General features: G+C 33.7%; 2 protein-coding genes across 2 annotated transcripts in view; one reads left to right on the top strand and one right to left on the bottom strand.

Moving 5' to 3' along the window:
* Nucleotides 1–12,488, bottom strand: part of LOC115451481 (huntingtin) — a 30,363-nt gene extending 17,875 nt beyond the window's left edge. The window contains exons 1-22 of the mRNA XM_037439814.1: nucleotides 12,228–12,488; nucleotides 12,018–12,159; nucleotides 11,080–11,201; nucleotides 10,352–10,569; nucleotides 10,051–10,182; nucleotides 9,590–9,723; nucleotides 9,134–9,326; nucleotides 8,743–8,894; nucleotides 8,032–8,178; nucleotides 7,672–7,781; nucleotides 7,120–7,244; nucleotides 6,185–6,954; nucleotides 5,840–6,036; nucleotides 5,460–5,579; nucleotides 4,984–5,236; nucleotides 4,519–4,693; nucleotides 3,600–3,851; nucleotides 2,647–2,828; nucleotides 1,718–2,242; nucleotides 1,290–1,450; nucleotides 835–928; nucleotides 462–561 (exon numbers count right to left, since the gene is read on the bottom strand). Coding sequence (XP_037295711.1) covers nucleotides 462–561; nucleotides 835–928; nucleotides 1,290–1,450; nucleotides 1,718–2,242; nucleotides 2,647–2,828; nucleotides 3,600–3,851; nucleotides 4,519–4,693; nucleotides 4,984–5,236; nucleotides 5,460–5,579; nucleotides 5,840–6,036; nucleotides 6,185–6,954; nucleotides 7,120–7,244; nucleotides 7,672–7,781; nucleotides 8,032–8,178; nucleotides 8,743–8,894; nucleotides 9,134–9,326; nucleotides 9,590–9,723; nucleotides 10,051–10,182; nucleotides 10,352–10,569; nucleotides 11,080–11,201; nucleotides 12,018–12,159; nucleotides 12,228–12,292 — 4,369 coding nt within the window. The 5' untranslated portion in view covers nucleotides 12,293–12,488. The remainder of the gene's footprint in view (nucleotides 1–461; nucleotides 562–834; nucleotides 929–1,289; nucleotides 1,451–1,717; nucleotides 2,243–2,646; nucleotides 2,829–3,599; nucleotides 3,852–4,518; nucleotides 4,694–4,983; nucleotides 5,237–5,459; nucleotides 5,580–5,839; nucleotides 6,037–6,184; nucleotides 6,955–7,119; nucleotides 7,245–7,671; nucleotides 7,782–8,031; nucleotides 8,179–8,742; nucleotides 8,895–9,133; nucleotides 9,327–9,589; nucleotides 9,724–10,050; nucleotides 10,183–10,351; nucleotides 10,570–11,079; nucleotides 11,202–12,017; nucleotides 12,160–12,227) is intronic.
* Nucleotides 12,489–12,857: 369 nt separating this feature from the next.
* LOC115451480 (pyridoxal phosphate homeostasis protein) lies at nucleotides 12,858–15,667 on the top strand. Its single transcript, XM_037439815.1, has 4 exons — nucleotides 12,858–13,089; nucleotides 14,030–14,387; nucleotides 14,971–15,212; nucleotides 15,475–15,667. The coding sequence occupies exons 1-4, from the start codon at nucleotides 13,003–13,005 to the stop codon at nucleotides 15,544–15,546; spliced, it is 759 nt and encodes a 252-aa protein (XP_037295712.1). The 5' UTR covers nucleotides 12,858–13,002; the 3' UTR covers nucleotides 15,547–15,667.
* The last annotated feature ends 832 nt before the right edge of the window (nucleotides 15,668–16,499 follow it).

Raw genomic sequence — 16,499 nt, 5'->3', positions numbered from 1 at the left:
CTTGCCCACTGCTGAGCACGGGCCTCCTCTACTACTGAGAGGGATTTAGGCCTTAGTCCACCACGCTGGCCTAGTGCAGATTGGTAGACTTCACACACCTTCGAAATTCCTATAGAGAACTTCTCAGATGTGCAGGTTACCTCACGATGTTTTCCTTCACCGTTAAAGCGAACGATAAATTCACAAAGAATACACACATGATTTTAGAAAAGTCAGAGGTGTGTGCTTCTGAGATTTGAACCTGCGGACATTCGTCTTGGCAGTCCGTTCCACACCGAACTAGGCTATCTTCGCTTTAAACACCTCCTATTAAAACACCCCCTTAAAGATGAACCTCGGAAATTTCTAAGGAAACTACTGGACAACATTAAATGTTTCTAGATCTAAGTGAATGTTATGTTAAATACATTGTATAAAAACCAAATGTTATGTTATTTATTAAATTACAAGTGCCACGTTACCTCCCATGGTGCTGAACACTCTCACCGCGACGGGCTCCAACCCCGCCGTGCACTCCGCGTGAGCGCCCGACGCCATCAGGCCGTCGCACAACTGGATCAACTGCACCACACCAGAACGTAATATGAATAAACAGGATAATGAGTGAGTTTTATATTACTGTGTATGAATAAACAAAAATTCAATACAAATATGTCGAAAACAATGTCGAAAAATTGAAAATGCATAAATTAAATTATACAGGAAATTCTCTGTTTCTCTCTGTGTGTCTCCCTCTCTCAATCTCGCTCGCTCTATCTCTATCTCTCTCTGTCCCACGCACTCTTTAAACATCTTGACGTAAATAAATAGTACTTATTTACTAGATAAAATTACCTTTGGTATTTCTATAATCTGCTTGGTGTGATGTTTAGACGATGACAGTTGCACCAAGAACATAAGGATGCTGTGCACGAGATCGCAACAGTTTCTGGAAGAATCGAAAGTTTCACTTGCATTTGATTCTACAGCATGTCCGAAAAACAAAATACAATATTTGAATTCGATGACATGACTATGGACGCCTTTGAATTAACTGTATTGAACCGGCTGCACATCAATTGAATAAATCTAAGAAGGATTGAAGCGGAGGTATAAATCCCAACTCGACCTCAAATCATTATACTTAAAAGTCGACCATTAATCATACAATTCCTCTGACAATAACTACCGAAGAGTCACTTTTTCAAAATATTTTATTCGAATTCCACACGGGCGAAACCGCAAGCAATATCAAGATTTAAATGGCGTATCAAACAAGAAAATATGGATGAGAAAAAAATAAAACTGACGGTATTTCATGCTGTTCGACCAGATCAAGTTGCTTCATCAGAAAACCGATGAATATCTGATCGCTGTCCAGCATGCAGTAGTTGACTCTCAGCATTAGCAGCTGATTGAGCAGGTTCAGCACTTGGCACTGCAGCGGTATGTCGTTCTGCATTGTGTAGCTCTGTGGAGTAAATTGTATTTGTTATAACTGCTCTTGGTATCGCTTTTTCACCTTTTGAGAGACGAAGGTGTAACATATTCCCATTTCGCCAGATATGTTACATCCCAAGTAATAGAGGGGGAAAACAATAGCTATGCGACGAGCATTTCCAAAATTTGGGATACTGAGCATAAAATCCCAATATCAGTTTACACAACCAGGTTATCGAACCCGGGACCTAAACCTACTTATACTAAATATAGCTTACTCAAAATACACAAAACTCACCTTCAAAGCCTGTATAACAACAGGTTCAAACAATCTTATATATCTCTCCAATTCTTTTTTATTCGTACTCCACTTCCTGTCAGATTTATTCTTCGCGAAATTCTCCAGCGTCACCAACAACTGCCTTTCCACAATCATCCTGGGATTTTTACTGTCCAGAGACAACTTCTGACTTGTTGTAGAACTGACGCTTGACCTTCTAGATCCCTTATCAGCATTCAAAGGATTCGTCACCATCACGTCATCGAAGAAACCGCCTCTCTCATCATCTTTCTTATCACTTATACTCATATAATCACTATACTGGTTCAACATGTTTGTCCCAAATAGGCATTTTAATAACTGAGTGATGCAGTAAACAGTTAAATTGGGACAGAGTGGCATTATAGCCTTTAGGTAGTAAAGAATCTCTTCGGTGACATTGCCTGTTTCCTTTTCTGTAGATAATTCCAATTGAATTGCTAGACAGTTCAATGTTGTTGTAAGAAATAGGTGGAATATGCTTGATTTTGGGTCTAGGTTTATCTGTAAAAAAAGTTATAAAAATCGTTAAATTTTTTACTGAGTTTTAATCTCGTGTCATGTTAACGCAGACAACTTATAAAATAATGAAATATGGTAAAATAAAGGGTATTTTACATATACTTGGGTCTGAGAATTAAGAAGAATATTATAACATTAAATTTCTTACAAAAATGACACACTTGTGGCAATTTTCAAGAAATTATCCCAATCTCAATCTTTTATTCGATCCCCAGAGTAAACCAATCAAAACGTAATTTTAAAGCCTATAAAAAAATCTTTATTCTCATTGGTCTATTTAAACATGAATCGAAACTAACCGATAGGAATAGTTTATTGAAATCGGGCAATAAAACAAACTTTAATAAAATTCTCATACAAAGAAGTTCGTACTCTAAATTATTTACCTTATGATTGAAATACGTAGCTCTCAAACTCTCATACAGTTTCATATAAAACGGTTCATTGTAAAAGTGCCCGCTGAAATTTATCTTTAGACTTGTCGCAGGCGTCGGCGGTTTTTTTCGCAATGACCCCTTATCATCAAGACTGTCTGTTGGAGTGCTGCTTTTGCGAACAGGTATTGAATCTGGAAATATAAATCTCAAATGCAGGACTTCTATTTTAAATAGATGGTCTACTATAGTGGTAATAGTAGACCTGGGTTTGGACCCAGGCTGCATAGTTATCTTAAAATACCATAAATACTGATATTTGTCATCTATGTTTGAGTATTATAAAATTTTTGATATGTATAAATTAGTATTGTTGATTTTATTAATATATTCACCTTCCAAAAATTTCTTAAATAACCAATCATAACGGCTTATGTTAACAAGTTACTTTTTGGGGACAAAGTTGTAAATCTAGTAAGATAGTCCGCCATAATTATAGTGTTCTCGTGGTGAACAATATTTTTGAACTAAATACTACCCACATTTAATTCATGTAATAATTATATAATAATATCAGCCCTGTATTATATACTGTCCCACTGTTGGGCACGGGCCTCCTGTACTACTGAGAGGGATTAATTAGGCCTTAGTCCACCACGCTGGCCTAGTGCGGGTTGGTAGACTTCACACACCCTCGAAAATTCCTATAGAGAATTTCTCAGGTACGCAGGTTTCCTCACGATGTTTTCCTTCACCGTTAAAGCAAGCGATAATTCACAAAGGATACACACATAATCTTTTTTTAAGAAAAGTCAGAGGTGTGTTCCCTTGGTATTTGAACCTGCGGACATTCGTCTCGGCAGTCCGTTCCACAACCAATTAGGCTATCGCCGCTTTAATTCATTCATGTGTTATACCAAAATAAAAAAAAGAATATAAATATTTAATAACTTAAATTCATTTACCTTGAGTCTTCCTCCTAACAGGACTGCCGGGTAACGCAATACCGCTCCTATTCAAATGCACAGTAGGATTAACTTCCTCAATCAAATGCACCAACACATTCAAAGTTTTCAGCGTGACCTGGAGAAACTTCTCCGCAAGGTTGGCAACCCTGCTGTCTTCTAAATGTTGCCATTTGTCTTTGGAACTTTGCGAGTCGCGCTCGAATATATCTCTGTTTGAAGTTTTGTGACGCATTATGTTGTGGATTTCAACTGAAAATATGTTTATCTAAATTTTTTTATAACCAGGTGTCTATCCAGCAAGACTCAGACGTTGATCTCTCGACCAATCAAGTAACACCAACGTTCGTATCGTGCTTCTTATACCATCGACTAGATCCTGGGTTCCTAACCTAGGGGTAATTACCCCCATAGGGATAAATCAGCTATTTCACGGAGGCAACAATGATCCTAATTAACCATTGCATGCCTAACATGTTAGCCGGATAACATGACAGTTACGTGTGTGATTGGAAAATAACCTTATTATTTATTACATATTTTATTATTTATTATTATAATAAGGTTATTTTCGTAAAATATAAAAGAAGTAACAGCTAACGTTAAAATTGTAAGGATGACGTGCAATTTATGATTAATAAAGATGTTTGTATTTGCTTGTATTGTTTGTTTTGATAACATTTTACAGGTGGGGTAAAATTAGTTTTCCACATAGATCACAGGGGTGACAATATTGAAAAGGTTAGGAACCACTGGAATAGACGTACAGGAATTACATAAGAATCGTAGTTATTCTATACAATGTGCAGATAGTAGGATAAATAATACCGTTCATAGAGAACTTATTGCTTAAATTGAACTAAGATATAAAAAAAAATACTTTTCAAAATCGAATGTACAAAATTAACATTTGACATACCTGGATAATTCATACAACACAGATCCATTAACAAGGTCCTAACAGCAACCGTTCCATTACAATAGTCCAGGTTTTCTAGGCAGTAGCTTACTATTCCTTGATCCGAGTACGCTTCGATGTTTTTCCATGGGGACCACCTCTTAGATACAGCTTGTAGTGCTTCTAACAGACCTTGCTAGGGACACATTGTATTTTTACGACATCGCCTAAACTTGATAATAAGTAAATAATTATAATTTTGGTATTCATGCTAAGTATAAAAAGTTATAAGAAACAATTCCGACTAGATCAATCTTGATAATAGATCAACTAAAACAAGTAATATGCGGCCGTTGTGATCACTTTATTATGATTGGTCAGATTCCGTAATCGATTTAGAGATATCGATTGAAATCGATTGTTAATTTCAAGCGCAAATGACGGAAAAGTTAATTAATTATTTACATAATAACAATAAGAACTTACCGAATAATGCTTACAACTGCTTGCCAACAACTTAGCCATCAAATCCCCTACCACTGTCCTCAGACAATCGCTGCGAATCGTCTCGCCGCTTTTCAACTGCTCGGGCAGATCGTTGTAGAAATATATGTCTCGGACTAAGTCTAGTGACAAACCGATGTTATCGAAGGAGATCTGTCGAGAATGTTCTGAGGCAATCTCGCACACCATCGTGGTAGGGGTATGACGCTTTGAAGGATAGATATTTGGGATTATACTGTGAAAGAATTATATTCACTTATAAATTGTTTTTGATTGTGTTTAAATTGTACAAAATTTTCTAGAAATAATATTCAACTTATCTTAATGGCGAAATAAAAAATATACTACCAGCTTTTCGTTATTTTTACCAGTGTTAATTGAAATCAAACTCTATTATAATAAATACAAAGAGTTAATTGTTTTAATACAACGTTATGGAGCAACAATTAATCACTTACGTAGTTATTGCTTGCGTGGACGCACTCCTCACTTTCTGGTCGTGATCACCGAGCAGACGGATTAATGTGTCCATTATCAATTTACTTCTAGCATAATACCCTGGATACAGTGTGTACAGTCTGCAAAAAAGATAAATACAGCTTTGTAAAAATATATGTATCAAATTATGGTAATTTTTTTTTATTATAAAGGCACGGTAATGTTACGTCTGCACCTATTATTAAATGCAGTGACGTCCAGATAAAGTATCAATTTAGAGATGATTGTCCTTCGCCAGCCGACCCAATTATGCCTTATGATCTCTTCATCTCCAAAAAAATTAATCAATATACTGATTATACGCAATGCAGTAAACAATATAATACAATAAAAAACTTACTTTTTGTAAGGCAATTTCTCGTAAAGCCTGCAAAGGTTGACCTTACACAACCAGTAGCTGTTCATCTCTACACTCACTAGAGAGTTTAAAGCTTCAACCAGTAGGGCCCAGTGAGGACTACTGCAAAGAGCCGGTGCAAGGGTAGTTAGAGAGGAGAGAGTGTGATTCACTGCCGAGTGAATGCTGTCTGAGAGACCCTGTAAGAAAAAAATAGCAATTAAAATATTATAGATTTTTTTTTATTATTCTAATACCAAACTATAATTAGCTATGTATGTTCGATATGTTTCACTTAAGCGAATCGTAAGATTAGTCTATTAAGTAGAAAACATAAATATTGTGTACCTTTAGGATAATATCGAACAATTTCTCAATGCTCATATGTTCCCTAATTTCTTTAGGCAGCGCGTTTAAACTCCTCCATCTGTGATAATCGCCGTGGGACAGATCCAACGCCGCCGCCAAGTAATTCCCGGCGCAAACCCTCACCAATCCTCTAATTTGAGGGTCATTATGGCCCTCGAGTAAAATAAAAATATCCGATAAATGTTGATACTCGAATTCTTTCTCTAAATCCTTTTCATCGCATTTACTTTCGCCTAACCCTTCAACGACGTCCACTTGCATCTCATCCGTGCGAGTTAGGGGTCGTTTCGACCGTTCCGATTTTTTATCGAAATCCTTCAAATTATCCAAATTAGTCGTCGACTCACCGAAGTGATCAAACTTCATATCGAGATCTATACTTGACGATAATATATCCCCACTGCTGGACAACGGGTACCCACTGGTGGGATCATTACTACCCGTCATGTTCGAATTCGTGGTGAAATTACTATTCGTCATGTTAGGGTTCGTGCTGTCTGTAATGATACTGGCCAGAAGATCATTTCTGATGACATTTGAGGAGCTTTTTTGATCATCGTCATCCATGCTTTTATCTAAGGACTTGCTCTCTTTCTTCGAGTTTAGATGGGAGGTTGGTTGGCTGTCCATACTCCTGTTGAGAAGGTCTTGACTCATGGAGTCCGTGAGTGAATCCTGGTAGCACACATTACGTTCCAAGATAAATTCGTTGACGTGTTCTTGATTAGATTCCGTGACTTCTGACGAACCTGTCAAATGGAATTGAGTCTTAAGCCATATAAACAGTGGCATCAATAGACTATAGAAATCTTAAACATCAAAAAAAAAATTCTGATATCGATATTTCGAATGAAATATCGATAATTATATCTTTTCGAATTTATTATATACCCAGGAATATTTAAATCATTTACCAGATATATTTTGGCTCTTCACATCGGCATCTTTATCCAAATATAACGTCATCGCCTGAGGATATATCGTCAATATCTCTGATATGCAGTTTAGAGCCGAAGCCTTCACTGAAACTCTGATCACCCTGGAAACACAATACTATGTTTTAATTTCGACATAAATACGTCCACTTCTTATGCCACAGTATACATAGTTATCAACAAAAATACTCTAATAATTATGCTCAAATTTCCTTGCACACGAATTGCCGTCTTTTAAGGATATATACATTGGAGTTTATATGTCTGGGTATTAACTCGTTAATAATGAGATATATATACTTCACGCTACGACTCGGATTTTGGAAAATTGAGTTGATTCCTTATTCACGCGAGCCTTCAAACGTAAACTAATTTGCAGCTATTCTTAAAAAAAAATCACTGATTAATAGTCAACTAATCTGATTTAACATTTTGTTTGCCCTTTAAAATTATATAATTTAAAATTGCAGAATTATAACTAATATCTTTAAACCGTTTTCCTAAATAATGTTATATAGAAAGTTATCACACCTATCTGGTATAAGATCTCCTTTGTTTCCGGCCAATAAAAACTTTGACGCGAGTAGTCTCGTGCAAAACTTGAGTGGAACATCGTCATCACTGGAACTCCCTATGTTTATCTGAAAATATACTTCAGATAATTTCTGATGTCTGAAACTTAACATTTGAATAAATAACATTTATCGCAGTCTTAGAACGTGTATTGAAAAAGTTTAGTTTCATTCCCACGAATCACATTCTGGGACAGCCATTGCATATACCGTAACAACAAACCTGCATAAATGTGATGCCCACTAAGGGGCGAATGATTTCTTACATTGTTAAGCAATCACTCCAAAGAGCAATAAAAAAAATATACAAATACTTTACCTTAAAGCTATCGAGGTGGGCGGTATCGACCACATCTTCCTTAGAGTCGCATTCTTCATACTCTTGAAGTTTCTCCGAAAGATCTTTGGAGAGTTGTTCGGTGTTGGGAATCTCTATTTCTGTCTCACTTGCCGGGGAATCTGGCGTCTAGACATTAATATTAACAGGATTTACCAAAGTTAAATAAATCCATATAGAATAGTCTAGTAAATGAAAGGTTATTTATCAAATAAAGACCGTAATAAATGGCATTACATTGTTGTGTTAATGATTTTGAATATTATTTCGATGAAGACAATGTCGATAATAGTTTGACAGTAAAAAATTATCTGCGCTGCGCTCCGCCATATATGCGCCAGTCCTTAGCTACCATTTTCAATAAAAGATCCCAATCGTTTTTTTCAATCTATCTCAAAATAGACAAATTAAAACAATTTTTTTTGACATGCTTACAAAAGAATTATTTTGTTTAGTTCATTCTCAGAATACGATTGAAGATTGAGATTGGTATTGTTTATTGAAAACGGCTGTAAGATGTTCCTTTTGTAACTCTCCAAGTACATATGCGACGGAATTATAAACATTATGTTATTAAATCTAATAATTAAAGAACTTTGGGTGTGGAGCGGAATATTGGGCAGTTATATCCTGCAAGTTTAGATGGTTCAAAAATCATCTTTCACATGTATCAATGATGTCAACATCACTTACCTGGATAGTAAGATCTTCTACGCTCAAACTTGGGGTATTCAGGTGTAGAATGCTGCCGAGCTGTAGAGCGCCGGTGAACGACAACTCCAACGCGTCTCTGGGCTCCGAAGGAGGACTCGGTGGGAAGCGAGAGGAGATCACGCTTGTTGAGCCTGATTAACAGTTCAGTAAATAGGATATGATAGTCAAAAAACTTATTAAATCAATTTAGACATAATTCTAACAAAAATTAAGTACATAAAGTAATATATTTTTATGTCAAGTTGCAGAGATGTTATGTCTGCATTTTTTTTAATAACATAAATAGATTTTTTTTTTAAATATGTTTAAAAAAAAGGAAAATTCCATGAACCTGAATGTCATTCGGATTCTTTAATAATATACCACTTACTAATATTTCTTCTATGTCCTTTGCGATTAAACCTGTCATCCAGACTGACTGCGGTGGGATGATGGTCCAGTAAAGCCCCCCTATACTCTCCACTAGCACGGGACAGTAACACAGTGAGACACTCAATCACACAGTTCTGAACATTGTGATCGGTTGTTGAATCTTCTATGTAGTATATACAGAGGTGGTATAGCTGAAATAATTTAAGAATAAATGTAACTCAAAATCAGTGTAATATTGTATTCTAATTAGTACAGCAAAGTGACTTTTTAATGTAATTAAGCCCAAGGAAAATTTTGATCAGCAATATATGAATAAATCCTTTCAGTTTGATTTCCTTTGATTTGGTTAACACAATTATACCTGCCATGCCACTTTAAACTCCACTGAATTATTTTTAAGAATCGTTATCTTTCACTCAGATTAAGACAATGCTAACTCCCATCACATTCTTACCTCTAAATAATCTTGCACATTAAACAGGTCGTTTTCTGAAAATTTCGACGTATCGTTTATTTGGAATATGGCTTTGACTATACAAAACCAACCCATTATCACCGCGCCTTCTGACGTCGGAGGCCATAATTTATCTGTAAATAAAACTCATTAAATGAACAAAAGGGACCTTATAGTAAAATTTAAGAAGCAAGAAATACTATAATTATAGACATTTGATGATTTTTTCATGTGCCTCGAAGGTGTTGTAAATAAATTGGTAAAGAATTTCAAGATGCTCTAAACCAGGGCATATAATAATTTTAAGTTCACCAGATTTAGAATGTGAATTTTGATGTCAATGTCACTATTATAAGTATATAAGATTTCATTTTCTCTTTTTTACTGAGCAGAAAAAAAGTCATTTAAATACTTCACTAGATACCTTTTGCACAAAATATTCATAAATATATATTTCTTACCAAACACTTCACTCAACACATTTGTAAGAAGTGGCTCTCTGTGCGAACACAAATGCGCAATGCATGTTGATATCCCGCGTCTTATAGCTGGATCTGTTGTCTCTACGTGGGATAATAAAGCTTTTGACAATTCTGGAAAAAATAGAGGAAAATAAAATTATCGAAATAAATTATAGATCTGAAAATATACTATTTGTCACTCTTTATATAGCCATCTACTTGAGGTCTCAATAGCATTATAAAAAAAAAATAAAAAAAAAACTGCCAATCATTCTAAAAAAAATTTTTCTCTAAAACCCACCTGAAATCTCTTCATCCGTAGTATATTCGGCCAATGCGTTCAACAGCCGAGGCAGATTACTTTCCAGTGCCTCAACTATCAGCTGAATCTCCTTAGTGTTCCGCACTATTTGACTTAGCTTAGGGAAAAGTGTTTGCGCTTGACTACGAATCTTCCCGACGCCTGGACGCAGCCAACACTCCCCGAGGCATATGCGGGAAAGGGATGCTCTGATCCATCTACAAATATAATATTTTGAAAGCATTTTATAGTATACTATATGTTTATCAGGTCTTCATCCATGTGACAAAGTTTATGGAAGATAAAATGTATACTACATACATTAAACTGTATACTATAAAAATAAGTTTGTCATTTTTTAGTTCAAGCTTAATGTGTAACAAATTTCATTAAAATAGGTTAAGTTGTTTATCTATGCAAGTGTGACAAACAATATTACTTTCATTTATATTATTAGTATAGTTTTTTGCAATATATTTTATCTAATTAATTAACTTATTTATGATTTAATTTTCATGCAAATACTGTCTCGCACCTGAAATGTGTGAGTAGACCGTATATTTATTAACTCATAGCAGTTGATACAATAATCAAATATTTAAACACAATTAATAATTGCAGCAGCCATGAGCCAACGGCATACATTAATTAATAATGCAGTATTATTAGCAAACACTTCACAAGATTACTTCTTACTAAATTACAACACATTTTTCATATCTGCTCACCTGGCATTCCTTGTATGATCTATTTGGTTTTGTAAAATTATATTTGTTTTATACGAGTGGAAGGCGAAACCTCCTACTACAGCCCTGTTGAGAGCCTCATCTCCAACTAGCCTGACTTCAGCCTGAAAAGAATGTAATGTACACTGTATATTATTAACTAACAACTCTATAAAACTAAATAATATTAGATACATATTTCCATATAAAGATATATATACAATATGTAAGGCTAGTTGAGGCACCTGTTTAAGAACTTGTGCATTCAATTCTCATCCTAAACAAATAAATTATTTAAAATATGTGACCTTCTTTTTTAACCAAACATAAAGGATATGTCTATTTTTTTGTATGTTTTTATTTCATTCTTCATTTCAATCTATTTCCAACCAACCTCAATCTTAATGGATAAGAAATGTGGAATTTAGTATCATTGAAACAATATTTTTAAGTTTTTTTTTAATTCAAACCAGTAGTTTCTGAGATTAGTGAGTACACAAACCAACTAACTCTTTAGCTGTATATAATAATATAGAATATCTCGGTTAAAAATAAATATCTAGGCATCTCCTTTAACTGTGCAACAATCTTTTGGAAAGATACACTTTATAGTCTGTTGCCACATTATATAATGGTAGTTACTTGTAAACAGATAAAAAAAATTCTGTATTGTGGACTGATGGATTTGCAATCTTGTTTATTTTGTAACTTATATAGCAGAGTATCAGAGATACTCTACTATACTACTATATAGATATATATAATATCTATTTTTACAGCATGATGCATACAGGCTCGATATATTTGTAATAATAAAGAAGCAGCTATTATTGAATTACATAAATGTAAACTACTAAAACAGAAAATGTATACATCAAATAAAAAAATGAAATTATTCAGAATGTTTTTATTTACAAAAACATATCTCCAAGGTTACTCACGCTGTCATTGCTGGCCAAAAACAATAAGGTAGGTATAGCAGAATGAAGCAAATTGGCATAATGTCTAGCACAATTTGCTCTACTGCCCAAAGCTCCTAGACACCTGCCAAGTGTCCCTGCAGCCGCTTGAAGTTCATGACCCCTATAAAATATGATAATGTTGAAAAGATATTCCACCGGAAACTTTACAAACCAAAATATAGCACTTACTTGGCCGAGTTCTCATTAGCCTTAAGATATTCAAGGGCCTTCTCGGCCTTTTCTAGCACGTTCATGCCTACGTTTTGTCAGCCTAAAGGTTTAGAATACGATTCGTACATTATTTATCCAATATTTTGAAGCGATTTATAGGAATTTACGTCGTGGAGAATGCAAACAAATATAAAGAAAAAATCAATCCACTTGACAGAGGAGTACCTTCGTTCGGAAACACATGAAACTTGCATGAAACCACACATGAAACTAATGCCACAGATTTGCTAATCTCGAACATCAAAATTAGTTTAGTGATGGAGCTCCGAGCTATGGAGTAATATAATTCCATTCAGTACCATAATATTTTAGAATTATCTATTGCCATATCGGAATTTTCAGTGATATAACTTTTTTGTTTTGCTTTACAGTTTTTCTTATTTTTACTTTTTATAAACATAGGAAGCTTGCCATTGATGGAATAGTGAGGCCGTAAATTGAAATTACTTAGAACTCAGCTTAGAATCAAAACGGAGATGTATCGAGTACATCAGCGTAATCGAATATATAATTACAGGAAGTTAAACAGGTACGTATCTAGTTGATCTTCAAACGCTCACCATTATTAGCAGTCATTATCAATATAATTGTAAATACGTAAGATTAGGCAGTATGGTCGTAAGACTATAGCCTGTTCCCTAAGGACCAAGAAAAAAAAATAATTGTCAAGAAACTTTTGATAACAAATGTCAATAAATTTGGGCGATTTAAAAAATCATAACAAAGAATTAATATGTCGTCAGAAAGTGAAGTCGACGTAATGTATGGCCTAAAAAATGTACTCTCTCAAATCGAAGCCGCTATTGCCAGAAGGAGCAAAGTAAGATTTAATCGTGTATTGTACCGATATTTACGATGTTACCGATATTATAATTCCGAATATTTATCTCTATCTATACTGTTAATTACTTGCTACATTCTATATGAATGTATATTATCTTAATATAATTTCAACATTATTCAATATCTAGAATATTTTAATGACGTTCAACGATTTGATTATTTAAGTGTACAGTTAATTATAAATTAATGTAGTCTTATTCGTTAAGTCTCAATTATAACCACGAGCACCCTGAGCTTAGCTCACTCAGCATCTAAACTAAACAAATATTATATTCCATTGTGCAAGATTCTTCTTTTATTGTGAAGTCAGAACCCTATATAACTGGCAAGTGTATGTTTTTTTTAAGAAAAATCTTATCTATTTATACATTTGTATTGATATTGTCTTTTAACTAACCTAACCCTTATAAATAGTAACTAATCCATTCATACCTATCAATAAACAAATACAATATCAAGAAAATAAACTATGTATATGAAATGTTGATTCTAACATCAATAACTTATATACCTATACATTTTTAACTTTGTTTTGATAAAACCTTGTCATGTTTACAATAGTATTAAGTTATTTTTAGAAACACTTTAAAATGTTCCTTAGTAAGTTAAGTGTTGGAAATAATTTTAGTTATTTTGTTATTAGTTTGAATTTTATTTTATTGTTATTGCTGTCTTAATATTGTTAGATTAAGAGTTAGATTATATTGTTAGATGTAAGTGTTTTGGCTAAGTGCAGTAAACTTTCATTGAATTATAATAAATAAATAAATAAAAATACTGAACAAAATTAAAAAAATATTTTTGCTATATACCATATGTGTTTTTATGAACTCACAATATTCTCATCAATAGCTTTTTTTCCTTAAAATTACAATTTTATAAATTACTACCAAGGATATATTTTTATGGTTTTTTAGGATCTTCCACAAATTACTCCAAGACTGGTAGCGGTATCTAAGATTAAACCTGCAGAATTAATTGTTCAAGCATATGAAGCAGGTCAAAGAGATTTTGGGGAGAACTATGTCAATGAACTAGCAGAAAAAGCCAGCAATCCTATGATTTTAGAAAAATGTAAAGACATAAAATGGCATTTCATTGGCCATTTGCAAACAAATAAAATAAGTAAATTACTAGGATCACCTGGTCTCTATTTGGTACAAACAGTTGATTCAGAAAAATTAGCAAACAACTTGAATAAGCAATGGTTGAAATTCAGGAAGGAAGAGGAGAAGTTGAAGGTGATGGTGCAGATTAATACCAGCCAAGAAGAAGGTAAAATATTCAAAATTTGTTATCTTTGGCTAATTTGTTTTTGTTTTTGTGTTTGTTACGATGATCACATCATTGATTTAAGGCGATACCTTAATATAATAATTTTATCTTTATTAACTTAACCCTAACATTATCATGGTACATTTGCATTGCAGTCCAAAATTTTGTTATATTTAGAATCTTGTAAGATTATTTGAATATTTTAGACTTCTGCAAATTTTTTGGTTTGTGGTTAGACTGCTAGGGTATACTATTTTAGCAGATGAAAGAAATTATGAAAAATGGTAATTTCTTATTATTCTCATGGTTGTTACATCTGTTTTTCAAGTGATAGTTTTGGTTAGTTAATTGGCAGATTTTGACATTTCTCTATTTCTAGTAATTACGCAAATGATAGCCAACAAATTAATACTATTTTTCTGATTTTACTGAGGTTTAAAAATGTTTCTCAAAATGACAGGATAAAATCAAGTCATGAAAAACTGCGATAAAATACGAATACTAGTTTTATGTCAAAGGAAAGTAGTTTCTATGTCAGAAAGCACTGTGCTGTCCGTTTTTATATGATTTTGTTATATTTCAGCTAAAAATGGAATAGAACCTTCTGAATGTACAAATCTTGTTGAACATGTTTTGAAGAATTGTCCAAATCTTGAATTTGTTGGCTTGATGACAATTGGAATTTATGATTATGATATGTCTAGAGGACCTAATCCAGACTTTTTGTGCTTGGCAAAATGCAGACAGGAAGTATGCCAGAATTTAAATCTAGACATAAATAATGTTGAACTATCAATGGGCATGTCTGGAGACTTTGAACATGCTGTAAGTATCCATCTAATACTATTTTAAATTAAATTTTGATATTATGTCTGCCCTCAATTGTAATAAACCACAGATAGCACTTTAAACATATAATACAGTTACCAGCTGGATAGTTGGTAATAATTAAGTTCTTAGCTGTTAGGCTACTTTATTGAGATCAGTTATTAGCCTTCAATCCTTATGTATTATAAGATCAAGAATTGAAGTAAATGCATATTTAATAAAATATGATTTATAACTTTATATTTTTATACATTTTCAGATTGAATTGGGAGCAACTACAGTGCGTGTCGGGAGCACTATTTTTGGTGCGAGACCACCAAAAAATAAGTAGAAGTACTTATATCGTAAATTTACATATATAATAGAGTTCAGTAACTATACTATTTCCAGTTTGTTTTACATTAAAATTTGTTGATTTTTGAAAATATTAATAATAAATGTTGAGCTTCCAAGTTATGTTTTTTATACCCAAGACCTCTTGATCAAACCTAGCTACCTAATTAAGGCAAGACAATAAAAACCTAAAATGAAATGAAATGTACTTATTAGTAATTGGACTATGCAAGTAGACACATATTAACCGCCAATTTCAGTAACGACCCCAAAGCCTTTTTTTTTCGATCGATCCGAACACATGGGTATAGTTAGTCATTTATCAGGGGAGAATCAGTGCCCTAGAGTAAAAAAAAATATATGATCTCTGTGTTAATTTGATAATTTTACTCGTTTTAGTAATTTGTAGTTACTAGTATTTGGTTGCGTCAAAATCCTGTAGGTGGTGGCCACTCAATCCCGGGGTGGGTATGGGACACCCGACCCCCTCTCTATGTACGCCTACAAATTACTTATTTTAAATTGGTTTAATCTTGGAGTGGCATAGAAGATTAAAATTAGGATCGTTTATTGAAAAAGGCCGTAAATCTTTTGAATATGGCAATACCTATTTATCCGCAGTACTTATAATTTTTACCTCCAAAAATAACCCCTAAGTTTGTTCCACAAGTGGTCACAACAATCAAAATAATGTTAATCTGATAATGATATGGTATTTTATACGTGAGTAGATGCTAATTGCTAGACCAAATAAGTAAAGAGCAAGCATCAGAAAAAAATAATTTGCATTTAACGTTCTTTGGACGGTGGCTGATCACTGGTGGTGTATATTTTAATCTGTGGTCATAGAGTAAGTAATATACTACGTAAGAAGAGGCGGCACTTAGTACATTGAATTTGAGCTCACGCACACATACGTGAGCCCAGTAGAGTTATATTTTGTACCAATAT

Source organism: Manduca sexta, chromosome 18 (assembly GCF_014839805.1).
Source record: "Manduca sexta isolate Smith_Timp_Sample1 chromosome 18, JHU_Msex_v1.0, whole genome shotgun sequence".
NCBI classification, from domain to species: Eukaryota; Metazoa; Arthropoda; class Insecta; order Lepidoptera; family Sphingidae; genus Manduca; species Manduca sexta.
Note: the sequence above shows the minus strand (reverse complement) of the source record. Positions and strands in the feature narration are given on the sequence as shown.

Bases quoted from the DNA above. Each gene is read 5' to 3' on its own strand.
- LOC115451480 (XM_037439815.1), top strand. From the start codon at position 13,003: ATGTCGTCAGAAAGTGAAGTCGACGTAATGTATGGCCTAAAAAATGTA. The intron at 13,090-14,029 runs GTAAGATTTAAT...ATGGTTTTTTAG, and splicing joins CTATTGCCAGAAGGAGCAAA to GATCTTCCACAAATTACTCC. The intron at 15,213-15,474 runs GTAAGTATCCAT...ATACATTTTCAG, and splicing joins CTGGAGACTTTGAACATGCT to ATTGAATTGGGAGCAACTAC.